The 15,636-nt window shown below is 38.6% G+C and overlaps 1 protein-coding gene across 3 annotated transcripts in view; it reads right to left on the reverse strand.

Moving 5' to 3' along the window:
* The window catches only part of pcdh19 (protocadherin 19), a 254,469-nt gene that overhangs the window by 131,933 nt on the left and 106,900 nt on the right, over positions 1-15,636 (reverse strand). For 2 of the 3 annotated variants that reach the window (XM_072594680.1, XM_072594679.1), the window contains exon 4: positions 1,242-5,810. The exons of the other annotated variant lie outside the window; for it this stretch is intronic. In XM_072594680.1, the coding sequence (XP_072450781.1) occupies positions 5,215-5,810 (596 nt within the window). In that variant the 3' untranslated portion in view covers positions 1,242-5,214. Of the gene's footprint in view, positions 1-1,241; positions 5,811-15,636 lie in introns of those variants that run through there. 3 annotated transcript variants of the gene reach the window in all.

A 15,636-nucleotide genomic window follows, 5' to 3' on the forward strand; every position in this document is an offset into this window, starting at 1 on the left:
AAGGCCAAAAGAGCTGCAAATGCTGTAAATCAGAAACTAAAACAGAAGTTGCTGGAAAAGCTCAGCAGGTCTGGCAGCATCTGTGGAGAGAAATCAAGAATTAACATTTTCGGTCCAGTCACCCTTCCTCAGAACCGTTCTGAATGGGTCACTCGACCCGAACATTAACTCCGATTTTTCTCCACAAATGCTACCAGACTTGCTGAACTTTTCCAACAATTTCTTTTTTGTTTCAAATGAAGATAGTGCAAATAACTTAAATAATCCAGAATGTGGAAAATCATTAGCTCAGGTATGCATAATTGAGGCAAAACATGTTTATGGATTCAAAAGATTTGACATATACCATATATTGAAAACAAATACTGTGAATGGAGATTTATGATACAGTTTCTCCTTAATTTTAAAAGGGAAAATGCAGTGGTCTTTTCAATGGACTATGCACAGTTTGCATTATTGTAGATTGTTCCTTTTTACTTACATTATCCCATGGCAAGAGCACTATGTGAGTATCCTGCCTGATAGTTTGACCTATCTGACATTACAAATCACAAGAGTTTACAATTTGAATGTTTTACTCAACCTTGAGCTATTTCATTCCATTGTGTACTTATACCATGAAAACAGCATTGAGATCAATCTGATCATCTTTGCCTCTATTGTATTCTGTTGTGCAGTTTTCACTGAATGTGTTCAGAGCTGCTGAGGGATCATCATGTATTCCTGTTTATGCCTGTTCACATCAGGAGCTTCATTAAAGAAAAATGCCAATGGAAACCAGTGCAGACAAATCAAGAGTGAGGACAGAAAGATGGTGCAAGAGAAAGAACACAGTCTGCGCTAACGAAAGGCAGATGCGTGCAGGACAGTTACGAACCACTAAGTGAGTAGCTATTGTCTGTAACACAAAGCAGAAAGGTTAGATCATGTCTCGTAATTACATTTGCACCAGTGATCTGCACAATCCAGATAGCATTCTGCGTAAACTCAATGTGGTAGCACTCATTTCAAAGAAACCACATTCCTGGCTTAATAATAAATCGTCTAGGAAACTAGTGTCTCTGTTAACCGGATTCATGATAGTTAAACACTACTTCCGAGACGGGGAATGAAGAGCCTAAATACTTTATTCTTGGGTCAGAAGTGCGCAAAAGATTGTCAAGATTAAATGTTTTTCAACTTGTTGCTGGCATAAAGGGTTAAAAGCCCACAAATCAACATAGAAATCGGTGAAACAATGCTGACAGTCCATCATTTGAAACATTATAATAATTTAATAAAGCTGCTTTATATTATCATAAAATATACAGAAATGTGGTTCTTATTTTACAATGAACCATTCACTGTGAAAATGTACATAACATATATGCATATACAGCATTATCTTATCATTTCACACAATGTTTGACAGATAATCTGGTAAAACAGTCCGTGCTGTAAGCTCCCATTGAGCTTTTATTTGGCAAATGACCAGTGTGTGTGGTGTTATCAGATGCTTCTGAATGGCAACTCTGTGAACTTAGATGAAAGACTGTTATCTTTCTCTGTGCTTCAACTATAGCAGCACATCTGTCTGCTTCTGATGATAGCTGACTGTGGTTCCATTCTATAATTAAGTTTTTGTTTCGTGAGAGCAATTTTAACATGTTTAAATCTCTGACAATAGCTTATTTATTGAAATAGTCTGTTTTGCCAATCATAAAGCAATCATCACTAACAGATGTTAATTTGTGAAGTGCCACCAAGACAACTGGGAAGTTGGGGGGAGTGGGGATGGAATTAGCGAATGATACAAGTGTAACCCTCTGAGAACTGGGCTTCCTTTTATACTTTTGCAAAGCACTGACAAACTTTTGTTCCCACATCTATAACACTGAATTTAATTTGGAGGAATATAGCTATGTTCATACAGGTGAGTTACAATAACTTCACAAACACAAGAACATTTCTTCATGGACAATATTCTCTGGAAAAGCAGAATAATCTAATACTATATTTGTTTTCTTAAAAAATTGCCCCGAACCCACCACCATCACTAATGCAACATATAGTTACCATAGTCCTCAAAGGGTTAACCAGGAAAACTGTTCTCACTTCATTCATTCTTGCACTTCACCCCTCTCCATCTACATTATGCCTGCCAGAATCTTAAATATAAGATAGTATATTCCAATAAAAAGATGTTGGCCATCTTTTAAAATGATAGAGACAGCCCAATTCATCAAATCTTTAACAAATTACATGTCTTTATTCAATAAAGACCTTCAGATTGAAACAAGCAAAGGAAAAGAGTTGCATGTTGTGAATTAGCTAGCACTACTACAGAATGGACTACTGAATGGATGGAAATAGTGAGAAACCTCGCAGAAAAACGACAGAGATAAAGCAGACATTGGGTCTGGTGTATATTGCACTTATAAAAAACAAACTACTCAAAACAATGTAGGAATTATATTAATTAGAGTTTTGCAAGCAGTAGGCAAGCTGTAGTAGTTTCCAAAACTTAACTGCTCCTTCCTTAGTTTCCATGATCATTCTTTTGCATTTGGTCAACACGATATGTCATTCAGAAAACCATCAGGTCAGGTAGACCTCCCACAGCTACTCCTCCCTCTCAACTCGCTCTGTGATGCTCGGTGATTTCTTTGTTGCCAGGTTTCTGTGTTGCTCCATTTTGCCTGGGTTATGAGCCACCTCCACTCCTTTCTGATTGATACTAAATGTTGCTTTTTGAAAGTTGAGTACTGCAGTCAGTGGCAGGTTGAGTTGGACATGCTCTCAAAGGCAAAAATGGCTCAGCAGTTCACTCCTCTGCAAAGTGTTGTGTGAAGAATTGCAATTGATTGACCTTATGATGGTTGCTGGGAATCCAAGTGACCTGCCTCTAAACTGATAAACCTTCTTGTACACACTGGAAATAGGTTTTTGATTCTTCGTCTCTGTTGGGAGTTTGGGACTAAAAACATGGAGGCAGCCAGTGGGACTCTCTTATGCTGCTCTAGTCTCTGTGGTTTATTTGCTGTTGTATCCTTGCTGCAGGTTTTTGAGCTATTTCAAAGATTTACAACTGATCGCAAACATGGGGATCAGTCTTGCAGAACATCTTATTAAACACATTAGCAATGAATGGCCACCCTGAATGTACTCAAATTTACAAATATTAACACTATGACAGTTGAGACTTCAACAGCAGACAGTGTCAAAGGAACAAATCCTTAGAAAACTTGGGACTTGTTCTGGAGATTTAACAATGATCAAAATTTGTAACAACAGGCACAAATTGAGGGATGGCAGCTGCTAGTCCCTTTAGATTTTTTTATATACAATTTCCCTTTTATTAACTCCTCCCCTTATCCACACCACCCAAAATATCATGACCTGTCAACTATACACTTCAGAACATACATTAATGATCTACTCATCACTGGATATTACAAAGTCATACAGCTTGAAGGCACAACTTATACCAGTTGTGATCATAAGGCCTACTTTTTAATTATATAACTTATTGATCCTTCCTTAATTAATCCCAAATATCAACAGGCCAATGTGGCAAAAAGCTTGTCCTGTAAAAGTCATCTTAGGTTGTTATTTCAGTGAACAAGTGAACACTTATAAAACAGTAGACCTAGCAGATTGCGACTTGGACAAATGTTTCAAAAATAAACCAATTTTTGCAAATTTTTGTTTGTAATTTCAGATTTACAACCATCGACAAGCTGAAGCAAAGTTTTCAAAGCGGTGTGTGCTAGAACTAGTGGTGGTCAGCCTTGTGTGGGACTGTGCCTCATTCGCTGGGTGCGAATGAAACGATAATTCAGAAAGTAGGAAATTCATGACAAAAATGAAACAAAAAAGATTTAAAAAGAAGACTCATATCCTCTGAAAGGGTATTCTGTACATGCTTTGGCCATAAAATACCCTGCCAGCTTAACTGAAGGGAATTTTTTTTTGATAAAAAGATATTGCCATTGTTGGATTATTTTAAATTTTTAATAAATACTTAAAAGAGTTTTAAAGCATTTAAATAGTACATGGCTCCTTTCCATGATGATCAAATCCACTTCAATAATTATTCCAATAGATAACGTTTTATTTTCCTGCTTTAAATTTCTAAATTAAGTTCAGCCCTGCAAAAGGTAGGATGTCATGTACTTCAAGACACAAAGAAGCTCAGCAACGTGCCACACCAACAGAATATATCAGACTCCTTCACTGGAATGGGTACCATTTTGCCTCTGTACCTATGCTAACAATCAATGTTTTTACATTTATTACTACATCAATATAAAATTCTTATTTATAAAGTAAGACTGCTGATATTTCTCAGCATATGCCTTGTATCATGAGCGTAATTATGGCTAACAGAGTCAGGGGCTATTTATAGAACATGGGCACCTGATCACATGGAACACAATTCACCATTCAAGTGTGGTGCGGTCACTTCCACATGTTTCACACCTCATACTGCAAGCTAGAGGGGTATCCCTCTATTGAGAAAGAATAGCGTTCTGTTACAGAACATTTAGTCTCAGACCTTTGAGTTACACGTCAGGATTAAGAAGGGGTGGTAGGGGTGATATTGGGTATTTGAGTCAGTTCTACTGTACTTTTACAAGTTGCACAATGACTGTCACCCACTTTATACAGGAAGACTATGAACAAGAATCCACTCAACAAAAACAGTATAATGCCACTAGTACACCTCAAGCTATTATATTTTTGTGGGATGTACGCTTATGATGGCTTGCCTTACAAAACTGGAATTAGCAATGTAGTTGGAGAACTTTGAATTCTGATTTTACTTTCTGGATTTTTGAAAATGAACATGAGGTTGACCAGTCCTCTCAACACAGCTCCTGAAGGTGCAAACCACATCAACCACAGTTACAATGTGAAGCTTGCTATGACTTATACTGGTCTGCACAGAATGCTCTCCAATGCATCAGAAACAATTGCATTTGGACAAATGTAGTTTGATCTAATCTGATCCAATTTGGATTAATTTGACTTTGGAATTGCATGGGAGCTCAAATGCTAAGCGTTTCCCTACTCTGTCTATGCCAATGAAAAAAAAATCATAAAAGGCAATGAAAAAGTACACTTAGATTTTAAAAAAGCATTTAAATAGAGCCATACTTGAAACCGAAAGAAAGCAAAAAATAAACTGTCAAGGTGTTAATATTTATCTGCATTATGGGTGGTGCCCAGTGATCACAGCACAATGTCCTGTATTCGTTTAATGCCCGGTGAGTCCTTTTCCCTGCAATCATGCAGGAGGTGGTTGATCTCTTGGACGTGCTCTGAGTCTGCTTCCCTGGATCCTGGCTCTGACAGATGTGAGGAGGTCTGATTGACAGGTCGGTCGAGATCACATGTTATTGGGCAGTGCATCACAGAGTACGTGACCGCAGGCCTGTTAGACAAGGGGCTGCCCAAATGCACAGGTGTGCTAGCAGGACTTGAAATGTCAATACCATTACTTGTTTCCTGGCTGCTGGAGACTGAACCATTCACTTTGGGGCTACAGATGGGTAGATCAAATGTCCTCTTTCCTTTCAAATCTGTTTTATCATTCTCAGCAATGCGATCCCTGGGGTCTTTGCCAAAAGTTGCAAAAGTTCTCTTTGAACTGCCATTTTCATAGGGTTCAGAGTCTACACTGGTGGTTTCTATCGACAGCGCAATAACGTTTTTTCCATGGTCAGGTGATTTGGCACGGCTTGTTACTGCCACCCGGGGCATCCAACATCTGTCTGAGTGACCTAAAATCCGGCATTCTTCTATGCAGGTAAAATGTTCGCTCTGATCTGGGGAGGTAGCAAGATAATGAAATAACATTATTACTTTGAAAATCACAGGTTATTTTATCTTTATGTTCAAAGACCTGGTTAAAAAATAGCATTAGTTAATACCCTACACTACTCTTCCCTACTTAATGCTGTTTCCTAAGACAGTGACACACAAATTTGCAGGTCTGCTGTGTCAGTGATTGTGAATGTGAGAACTGATGAGTATCATGGTGCAAGCCCTATCACTATCCCACCAAGGATTCTGATTATTTTGCTTCTTCATTGTCTTAAAATGCTCATTAAGTTACTTTCAATGAAATTTGAGAGAGCAATTTTGACTCTTGGAATCAATGTGTTGCCAGTTGTATACAAGTACTTGTGCTATTATACTGATTAATTAGGACACTTATTTGCAGAGTTGTGGAGTTAAATGTACATGCAGTAGATAAGTGGTGGACAAACCAGATGATTCCTGCTACAATGGACATATCATCCCTTTATATTGGAGCAACGTTGACAACACACTACCAGCGGGCAGCTGCTCAGCAGTGTTGGCTAGAGATCACAGATTTCAGACAAAGCCACTCACAACTGGATCAATTCACCCAAGAGAATGACTTCAAGACCACCCCCCACTGATGCCAATTAATGAACTCATTCTGGCATCTACCATAGCCTTCAATACATTTATTCCCCAAACTACCCTGGATTTGGCTCACAAGTCAACTAATTATATAAGCAAAGAGAATTTAAAATCTTTCTCGGGCTAGAACTTAAATCCTCCTCATGTTTAATTTTACAATAATTGTGTTTCACAAAGAATGAAGTTCATCAGCAAGTTGGGGCCACCCACTTTGCTTAATTGCAGTATACATATTTTCATTACATTTTAATATATATTTTATATATACATCTATCTTATGTAAACAAATTCATGACCCGTGATGTGTACCATCTATAAGGTTCAACGCTATGTTCTTGGTACAATTACAGCAATATGTAAACAACTTTGCACTCATCCATGCATTAATCTATTATCTCATGCCCTCAAGCAGTTCAGTGTCAATACAAATTTGTCAATTATAAAACTTGTCTTTACTTCTGGAAAGGTTTTGTTGCACAAAAAAACATTAAAAACTTTTATCAGACCAACATTCCATTAAGGTAAAAATGATCCTTTTCCCGCAGGAGCAAACTGTTAAAGAATTTAGGGGAGAGCTGGCTTTAATACTTCCTGTGATCTTTTATTAAGTCTGCCTCCCCAGTGGCCAGATGAATTGGTTGACTGCACAGAACTGTTTTCAGTTTGGAATGGGCCCCAGAGATTCACTGAGATGGGAATACTGATTGACATGGCATTTCTGTCATGGATATTCAATAACAATGAATACCATTAAGATAATTCAGTGCTTGTTGCATCTCCTGGCATGGTACGTCAAGGAAACAAGGTAGAATAACTGCTTTGTTTGGGGTTGAAGGACAAAATACTCAATATTAACTTATAGTACAGCTCCCTGTGTACTGTGTACACATTACTGAAATCATGTTCTGACCTCGCATACTCATGTGGGCAATAGCAGATTGGAGCACAGAATGCATGCCATTTTATCATCATGTTGAAATTAAACGACACATATCATGCATTTGAATTTACAGCATGTGTTCTACCCAGGCAAGAATAACTACTAGGGAATTGAAATTACACCCAGAAGTGTAAACAACGAAACATGAGCCAGCTATCAACTATTGAAACTTAACCTTTAAATGTGCTAAAAGAAAAACAAAATACGAAAGGGATTTTTGGAGTCAAATTGGCTTGGTATTAAGCTGAACAGTCGTGTAATTATTTCCTAAAATATGGTGGACAGGTGAATCATGGTGGATAAATTTATAGGTGTTTGGGAAGATGATATTTTGCATTTCCACCACTGAAACCCACTTCATGGGGAGGCAACACCCAGCCCAGTGTGCTGTTCTTTAAGGTTATTGAGCAGAAAAATAAAATGCAAGTTTTTAGCCTTTTCATTCAGGCCACACAAATTACACATTCTTGGAAACAGAGTCTTGGCACTCTGTAAGAACATTTTTGCTTTTCCATAACAAATACTAATCCCATCACAAACTGGAGTTTCATCACTTCAAAGATTGGTAAATAAAATATGATGTTTACTCATTAGGAAGTGCTAGGTGAAGACAATTTTTATTGTGTTAGAATAATCCTGTAACTATCAGTTAGGCAAAGGCCATGTCTAACTTAAAAAAAACATTTACACTGGAATGTAAGTATTTTTGATGAAAAAAGGTGCAATACAGCCCTGAAAACAGGTGAAAGTTTCAGCACACATTTCTCCTGATCCCCTTGACAGTAAATCCAGGCAGAATAATTGGCTGAATGATGCAAATATTTTGCTTATTTAGCAGCTGTCAAGAATATTCACAGAACTACTGCTCCTGGATATTATATTAATATGCAAAAATAGTCACCCTTGGTTACCATTCAATACTTTAAAATCCCTTAGAAAGATCTCAGAGATGTATTATATTTGAGAAATTACAAATACACTTGCCTAAAGCCAAAATATTTCACAACTGTACGGCTACGAAATGATTATAAGGCATAAATTTTTTTCATAAAGGCTCAAAATATTTGTTGCTAATTCAACAACTCTGTGACTATGAGCATAAATGGTGTCCTTTGCTTAATAGGACCCTGAATTTTACTTAAATTATGAGCTTCTGTACAATTTGGTTTGACCATTTGGAACAAGTGCTACATGGGAGGCTGAGTTGAGAATGGGGAAGAATGTGGTTAGAATTCTCTGGATTGCTCCTTCTTAGATAAATTGCCACTTACTGTTCTTGTTTTGGCCTCTAAATGAATGAATACTGTAGTGGGACTTACATGACCGTTACCTTTCAATAAACCCTTTAAAGGGGAGGCAGCAGCTCTTATTGGCTACTGCTACCCCGGTACATTCCAACCCCAGTGACATTCCTAAAACCTCATGAAGTAAGTAAGGGGACTGACATTAAAATATATGCATGGACTAATATATATATTTATACGTGGGGTGGCACGGTGGCACATTAGTTAGCACTGTGCCTCACAGTGCCAGGGACCCGAGTACAATTCAGGCAACTGCACATTGGTTAGCACTGTGCCTCACAGTGCCAGGGACCCGGGTTCAATTCAGGCAACTGCCTGTGTGGAATATGCACATTCTCCCCATGTCTGTGTGGGTTTCCTCTGGGTGCTCCGGTTTCCTCCCACAGTCCAAAGATGTGCAGGTTAGGTGAATTGGCCATGCTAAATTACCTGTAGTGTTAGGTAAAGGGTAAATGTAGGGGAATGGGTCTGGGTGGGTTGCTCTTCGGAGGATCGGTGTGGACTTGTTGGGCCGAATGGCCTGCTTCCACACTGTAAATAATCTAATCTAATCTAATCTACTCTAATCCCAGGTCTTTTCAAGGTAGAGACAACACACGAATAAAAGCTGCCCTAGGAAATTCAGAATGGTGAGGATATTATGGCAGATAACAATAAGGTATGCTAAACCTATTTTAGATGTGAAGCTATGTAGAAAGACAATCACCACACAGATGTAACTACCATTTGGTATGGAAAAATCAGATGATCTCGCCCACCAATTTACTTGTCGTAAGCACATCTGCAGTCCCTGAGGAGACAAACTTTTGTAATCTTATTGTGTGCAATACTACTGTGTTAAGTAGGCTAGATTCAGTGTTATGAACTGTTTTGAACTAAAATCTGCATCCTCATGTCTGGCAAATTCCTCATACCATCAATATCAATAAGCCTGGGGATAACCCTGGTTTGATGAGAGTGTAGCAGGGTGCCTGAGCAGCACCAGGCATATTGAAAAACAAGATGCTGATTTGGTGAAGTGACAACATAGGCATATAACAGTAGAAGCAGCATGTTATAAGCAGGATCTGGATTATCTCACAACCAATGATTTATATTTAAGCCTTGCCGTATCCAGTCATGCATTGGCAATGAAAAATAAAGATAACCAAAAGGGAATGCTCCACAAGTATCCCCATCCTCAACAATGAAAGAGCCCAGCTAAAGACAAGGCTAAAGAATTTGGAACCAAAATCAGGGGTGTGGAGGTGATAATCTATCTCAATCTCCCCATGAGGTTCCTATTGCCAGTTTTCAACTAATTTGATTCAATCCACATAATATCAAGAAGGGGTTGGGAGCATTCGAGGAGAAAGTGAGGACTGCAGATGCTGGAGATCAGAGCTGAAAATGTGTTGCTGGAAAAGTGCAGCAGGTCAGGCAGCATCCAAGGAGCAGGAGAATCGACGTTTCGGGCATAAGCCTGAAGAAGGGCTGATGCCCGAAACGTCGATTCTTCTGTTCCTTGGATGCTGCCTGACCTGCTGCGCTTTTCCAGCAACACATTTTCAGCACTGAATATCACAAAGGTTTTGCATCTTGAGAACACTGTAGCTGAAGTATCGAAGATTTGAGCTTCAGAACTAGCTATGTTGTTAGCAAAGCTGTTCAAGTATAGCCATTACATTGGCACATAGCCAGCAACGTTGAAAACTATTCAGGTTTGTCCTGCCCAGAAAAAGCCAAGCAAATTGAAACTATCCTATCAGTCTACTCTTGCTCATCAGTGAAATTATGAAAGATGCCATTGAAAGTGTTATCAAGTGACATTTACTCATCATTAACTTATGTATCACTCGGTTCCAGAACTCATCGTAGATATAGTCCTAAATTTTTTTTATTCACTCACAAAATGTGGGCATCCCTGGCTGGTCCAGTATTTATTGCCCATCCATAATCCCCAGGATATCCTTGCAAGTTTTCATCTAGCAAGTGTCCCATGTCTAACTATTTTTTAGTGCTTTATTTGGCCTCTAAATAACGAAATATTGTAGTGGGACTTCTATGAACATGATCTTTTTATATGTCATTTAAAGGTCAGGCAACAGCTCTTGCTAGCTACTGCTACCCACCATTCCAACTCCTGTGACATTCCCGAAATCTAATGAAGTAAGTACAAGAAGTGCTACTTTCCTTTCAGAGTAACATTAGAAGTAGCAATTTTCATTAATTAATATGTAACATTCGGTATCTCAAAAACTGAAGTAGTTAATGTCCACAGACAGAAAGACCTGGGAAATGCTCAAGCTGGGGCTGAAAGTGGCATGTAACTTTCATATCATACTAAGTACTAGACAGTGACAACTCCAACAGGAGAAAATCTATCCATCCTCTTGACATTCAATGCTATTACAAATCCCATAGCAACAACACTCTGGGAGTTACTGATGACCAGGAGTACTGTGGCTTAAAGAGGAGATCAAGGCTGGTTTTGCAGTGAATAATTCATCATCTGCCCCCCACAACCTCCTACATATACAAGACCTATGTTAGGTCTGTGTTGGAATACTCCCTCCTTGCCCAGGTGAGTGCAGCTCCAACAACACTGAAGAAGGTCAAAAATCATCTTAAACAAAGTGATCTGCTTGTTTGGCACTCCAGCCACTATTTTAAGCATTTGGTCTCGCTACAATCAGTATGTATTGACGGAAGCATGTACCATCTACACCAGAAACTCACTGAGACTCCTTTGACAGTGCTTTCCAAATTCATATCTTCTCCCAGCTAGAAGTACAATGGCAGCAGACACAATGGAATGGCACTATCCGCAAATTCCCTTCTAAGACACATACAATCCTGCCTTGAAAATATGTCATCATCCCTCCATCTTCACTGGCTCAAATTCCTGGAACTTCTTTCTTAACAGAGCTGCAAGTGTACCTACACAACATGGACTGTAATGATTCAATAAATTGCTTCCAACCACCTTCTCAATATCTGTAAGAGATGCACAATTACTGCTAGCCTGTTCAACTACATTCAAATCGCAGCATGATTAAAAAAGAAACAACAGTATCCTTTTTCAAACATTCCTACTTTACATAGAAACCACATTGTCTAGTAGTTCCAGCATTTTGGACAATGTACTAGATATCCTACCAATACCCAAAAGCTCAATTTACAAAAAGGTAAACCCACGGTAGGATGCTAAGTAGACCTCTATTTGCCCACATGAGCCTTATCTGCACCTACAGCAATGAAAAAATACCCTGATGATGCCATCATTGTGGTTTTCCCTTTGGAGCAATCTAACAGGAAGAGAAGCAGGCCAGAAGAAGCCCAGAAGTATTTGTGAATTCTTGTGTTTAATCCTAATATGCTGATCCCACTTTGCCACTGTTTCTCACTAGGTTGGGTGGGACACTAATAGAACCACAGTAGAAGAAGCTCACGAGTTAGGAGTTTCTAGGTTTCTCACCACTGAGACCTGCAATATGTACCTAACCACATAACTCTTGAATTAAAATCAAAACATCCTTTTCATTATTGATGGATAACCAATTTAAATATTTAGAAGAGAAATTTGCACTAATAACCCAATAATGAACACAAAGATGAATGCAGGTAGGAAAATAAATGCATTGGCAAATATGCCAATAATTGAAATTTTTATCTATAAAGAGTAATTTAGTGTTTGGCGATTAGCATATGGAAACTGGAAACCATTCATCCAAACAACTGTGATGTTAAACTGATCAGCATTAATATAAAGGTGTGAATTTTGATTAGACCTTTTTTGCAAATAATACTTCAGTTCAAGTGCTTAGATATTGAAAACCCCAGTTAAAATATTTTATTGAACAATGTTCATTTGAAATATCCAAGAAGTTGTAACACAATTAACAGAATAATTGATTTAATAATTAGATCTCATTACAAGTAACCCAGTACCAGAGGTAGATTACTTCATTTGGGCAAAAACACATTCATTTACTAAGCATTGCCGTGACACAATCTATCAAATTATCATGTTTTCTTTTACCAGAGTGAGGTAATTAACCATAGTTCACAAGGGGCAATAAGCATCTCGCTTTGTGAAAGAGACCGACAGTTTCATGCATGACTTGAAAACGACAAGCATGGATAAGGCAAGTTGTCAGCCCCCATGTACTACCACAGCTGGTAAAGGGATTGAATCTTCACCCCTAATGTGACTCTTTACCATACTCTAGCCATCTCACCAACTGAGTTTTAACCATAAAAACATTATTTGCTGCCGACTGTTCCAACATGGTAGTTGCAAACAAATGCTCAACTGTAAAGTGTAAGATACAGGTATTGTGCCAATTTATGATTTCTGTGACAGCTTTCCAGAGAGCTGCTAAATGGAGTTCTTTCTTACAGATTGTGACAAGATCTAGGTGTTAACTTGAAATACCAGTCTACCAGTTGGTTACATGGTGGCACCTGTAGGACCTGTAGCTGTAATGTTGGAAGTGGATGTTGGGGACGTAAGAGGATTATATGAATAGAAAAGAGATGTTTTTTGAATTTATTCCTGTACTCATTCAGTATTGGAATGCTAGACAGCTTTTACAATATTTAATTTTCTGACAATATCATGATGTTAATTATGATTTGAGAATGTATCATGAATAACCTCATTAAAAAATAAAGTCATCTCTTGTTGCATTTTGGAGTAATTCTTCCATTGATCTTCCAAGGTCCAATCTTTTAAAAAATACATTCTATTCTGGAGGCTAATAACCTTTCCGAACAGAGATCTGAATTATAGATACATTTCTTCCCAGGCAGGTACTTTTTGTCTGTGCTGCACTGCAGAGTCATCATCATCAATGTCAATTCTGCATTGCTATTAGATGCTATCAGTAGATGCCAGAAAAATTAGTGAAAATAATACTGTGGTACACAGCTTATGAGTAAGTGGAGATATGGCATCTACCAAAAGCAGCAAGGTCACTTAGCTATCTCTGGATTTCAAAGCTGTCCACCAACAGGGATGTCCTCACGTCATTACAGGGAGTCTCTGATTTCTAGACATCTGACTTAAGAGCACTTGTACTTATGAACGCAATCCCATACAGAAGTGTAATTTTAGAGATCTGACATAGGAGTGCCCGTAGTTACAAACAGCTGTTTTACATTGTCCTGCATTACTCCTCGACTTATGTACAAACTGATTTGTGAATGAACTCAAGAACAGAACCCGTTCGCAACCAGGGAAACTGGCTGTACAGAGAGACTAAGGGGAGTGGTTAGGAGATTGTTTTACACAAGGCAGTTCAAGCATGGACTTTACCACAAAGTGATGGCTGCAGAGACCATTTCAACCTTTAAGGGAAGTGTTGAATACATTTTTCAAGCACAGAAATATTCACTGCTCTGGGGAAGAAAGCACGGAAAAGGGATTCAGTTTTGAATTGTTTAAAGTAAGAGATTTTGATGAGTTGAATGGCCTCCTTCATTATTGTAAATGCCAGATTGAGTCTGTTGTGGACCGGTTAATTGAGTGATTGGTCAACACTCCTCATTGTATCAATGAGGCTATCAATAGAGACAATGAACTGGGTCTTGTTCTTTGTCTGACAATTCCTACACAGATACAGCATCTCCAATCGTCCACCCTGCCAGATTTTGGGATCAACTCCTTTACACAGAATGTCTCTGTCACACACTATTGATCACTAGTATCATAAAAACAACCAGGTTTTAGATTGTGGAATGGGGAGCACCTGCATGGTGCATATCCTTACAATCATTATAGGCAGAAACATTGAAGATTTAACAGTTGTACAAATTAAAAACAAACCATCAGTATTAAAATTGAGTGATTCTTGCAAGAAAAGCGCACACTCTTTGATTTCAATAAGGAGGACAGGAAAAAATGGCTGATTCCCAATCCTGTCCAGAGAAAGCAACCAAAATTGCAATGACTTTATTGCTGGCTAGGTGGAGTGAGCAGTCTTGTGTCTGAAGAGTAGGGAGGATCGAGGGGAAGCAGATTTTAATCCACTGCAATGGACTCAGGCAACAATCGTGGATTGTATCCAATATGACTGGCTTAGGAATGGACTCTTCATTCCTGCGTTTACTCTGTTGTGGGTTGGCACTAGAAAAGAATAATATCCGGTCTTTGGACAATTCCAGTCTTTAGACTGCTTGCTTTGTGGCACTGTATCCGAATGTCTAATTGTGGAGAACCAACAATCAAAACAGCAGAAATAACTCAATATTTTTCACTGGTCTCAGCAACTGAGACAGGCAGGAACTTAATTTACATGGCAGGTCAGATTCAGTTTGAGTCTATTGATCCAGGATGAATTTGATCATTGCCATTATTGGCATGACATCTTGGCCCTGAAGGAGTCCAGTGGTTAAGAAATATCAAACTACTGCATGTATTGTCCTTTGCATCGGGGCAGAAAACCAATGGGAAATCATAGCTTGCTGTTTCTATATCACTTTGATTTGCAGAGTTTCAAAGTGGCACTGAGTGACAAACTTTTGCTTCCTTAAATTCTGTGGTGGTCAGATCAAAGGCATCTGCCAGATTTACAAAATATACTGAAAAGGTGGCACAATGGGAATAGTAGAATATTTTATTCCAGGAGTTAGATCAACTGTGTAATTCATGTGTGATAAACGATGAGTACTTTACAAAGGTCACCTTCACAACTCAAATGAAATAGGTAATCAATTGTATGTGCTGCTAACACCAGGGGTAAAATGTTCACTGAATGGAGAGTGGCCAGTGCTGAGATTTACATGGACGTTTCACCGAAGTGCTCTGTTTCATTTCAGTTCAGAGTGAAAAGAGGGGGTCTCTTCCTCTACCAACAAAAATAAGGTTCTTAAAGATGCAATCTGTCTGGTTCTAATTCAGCACAAGTCCACATTCCCGAACAGTCTACAGTTCAGCAATCAGCAATAGATTAATGGCCTCATTCAGAGGTGCCA

The sequence above is a fragment of the Chiloscyllium punctatum genome, chromosome 25 (genome assembly GCF_047496795.1).
Source record: "Chiloscyllium punctatum isolate Juve2018m chromosome 25, sChiPun1.3, whole genome shotgun sequence".
Classification (NCBI taxonomy): domain Eukaryota; kingdom Metazoa; phylum Chordata; class Chondrichthyes; order Orectolobiformes; family Hemiscylliidae; genus Chiloscyllium; species Chiloscyllium punctatum.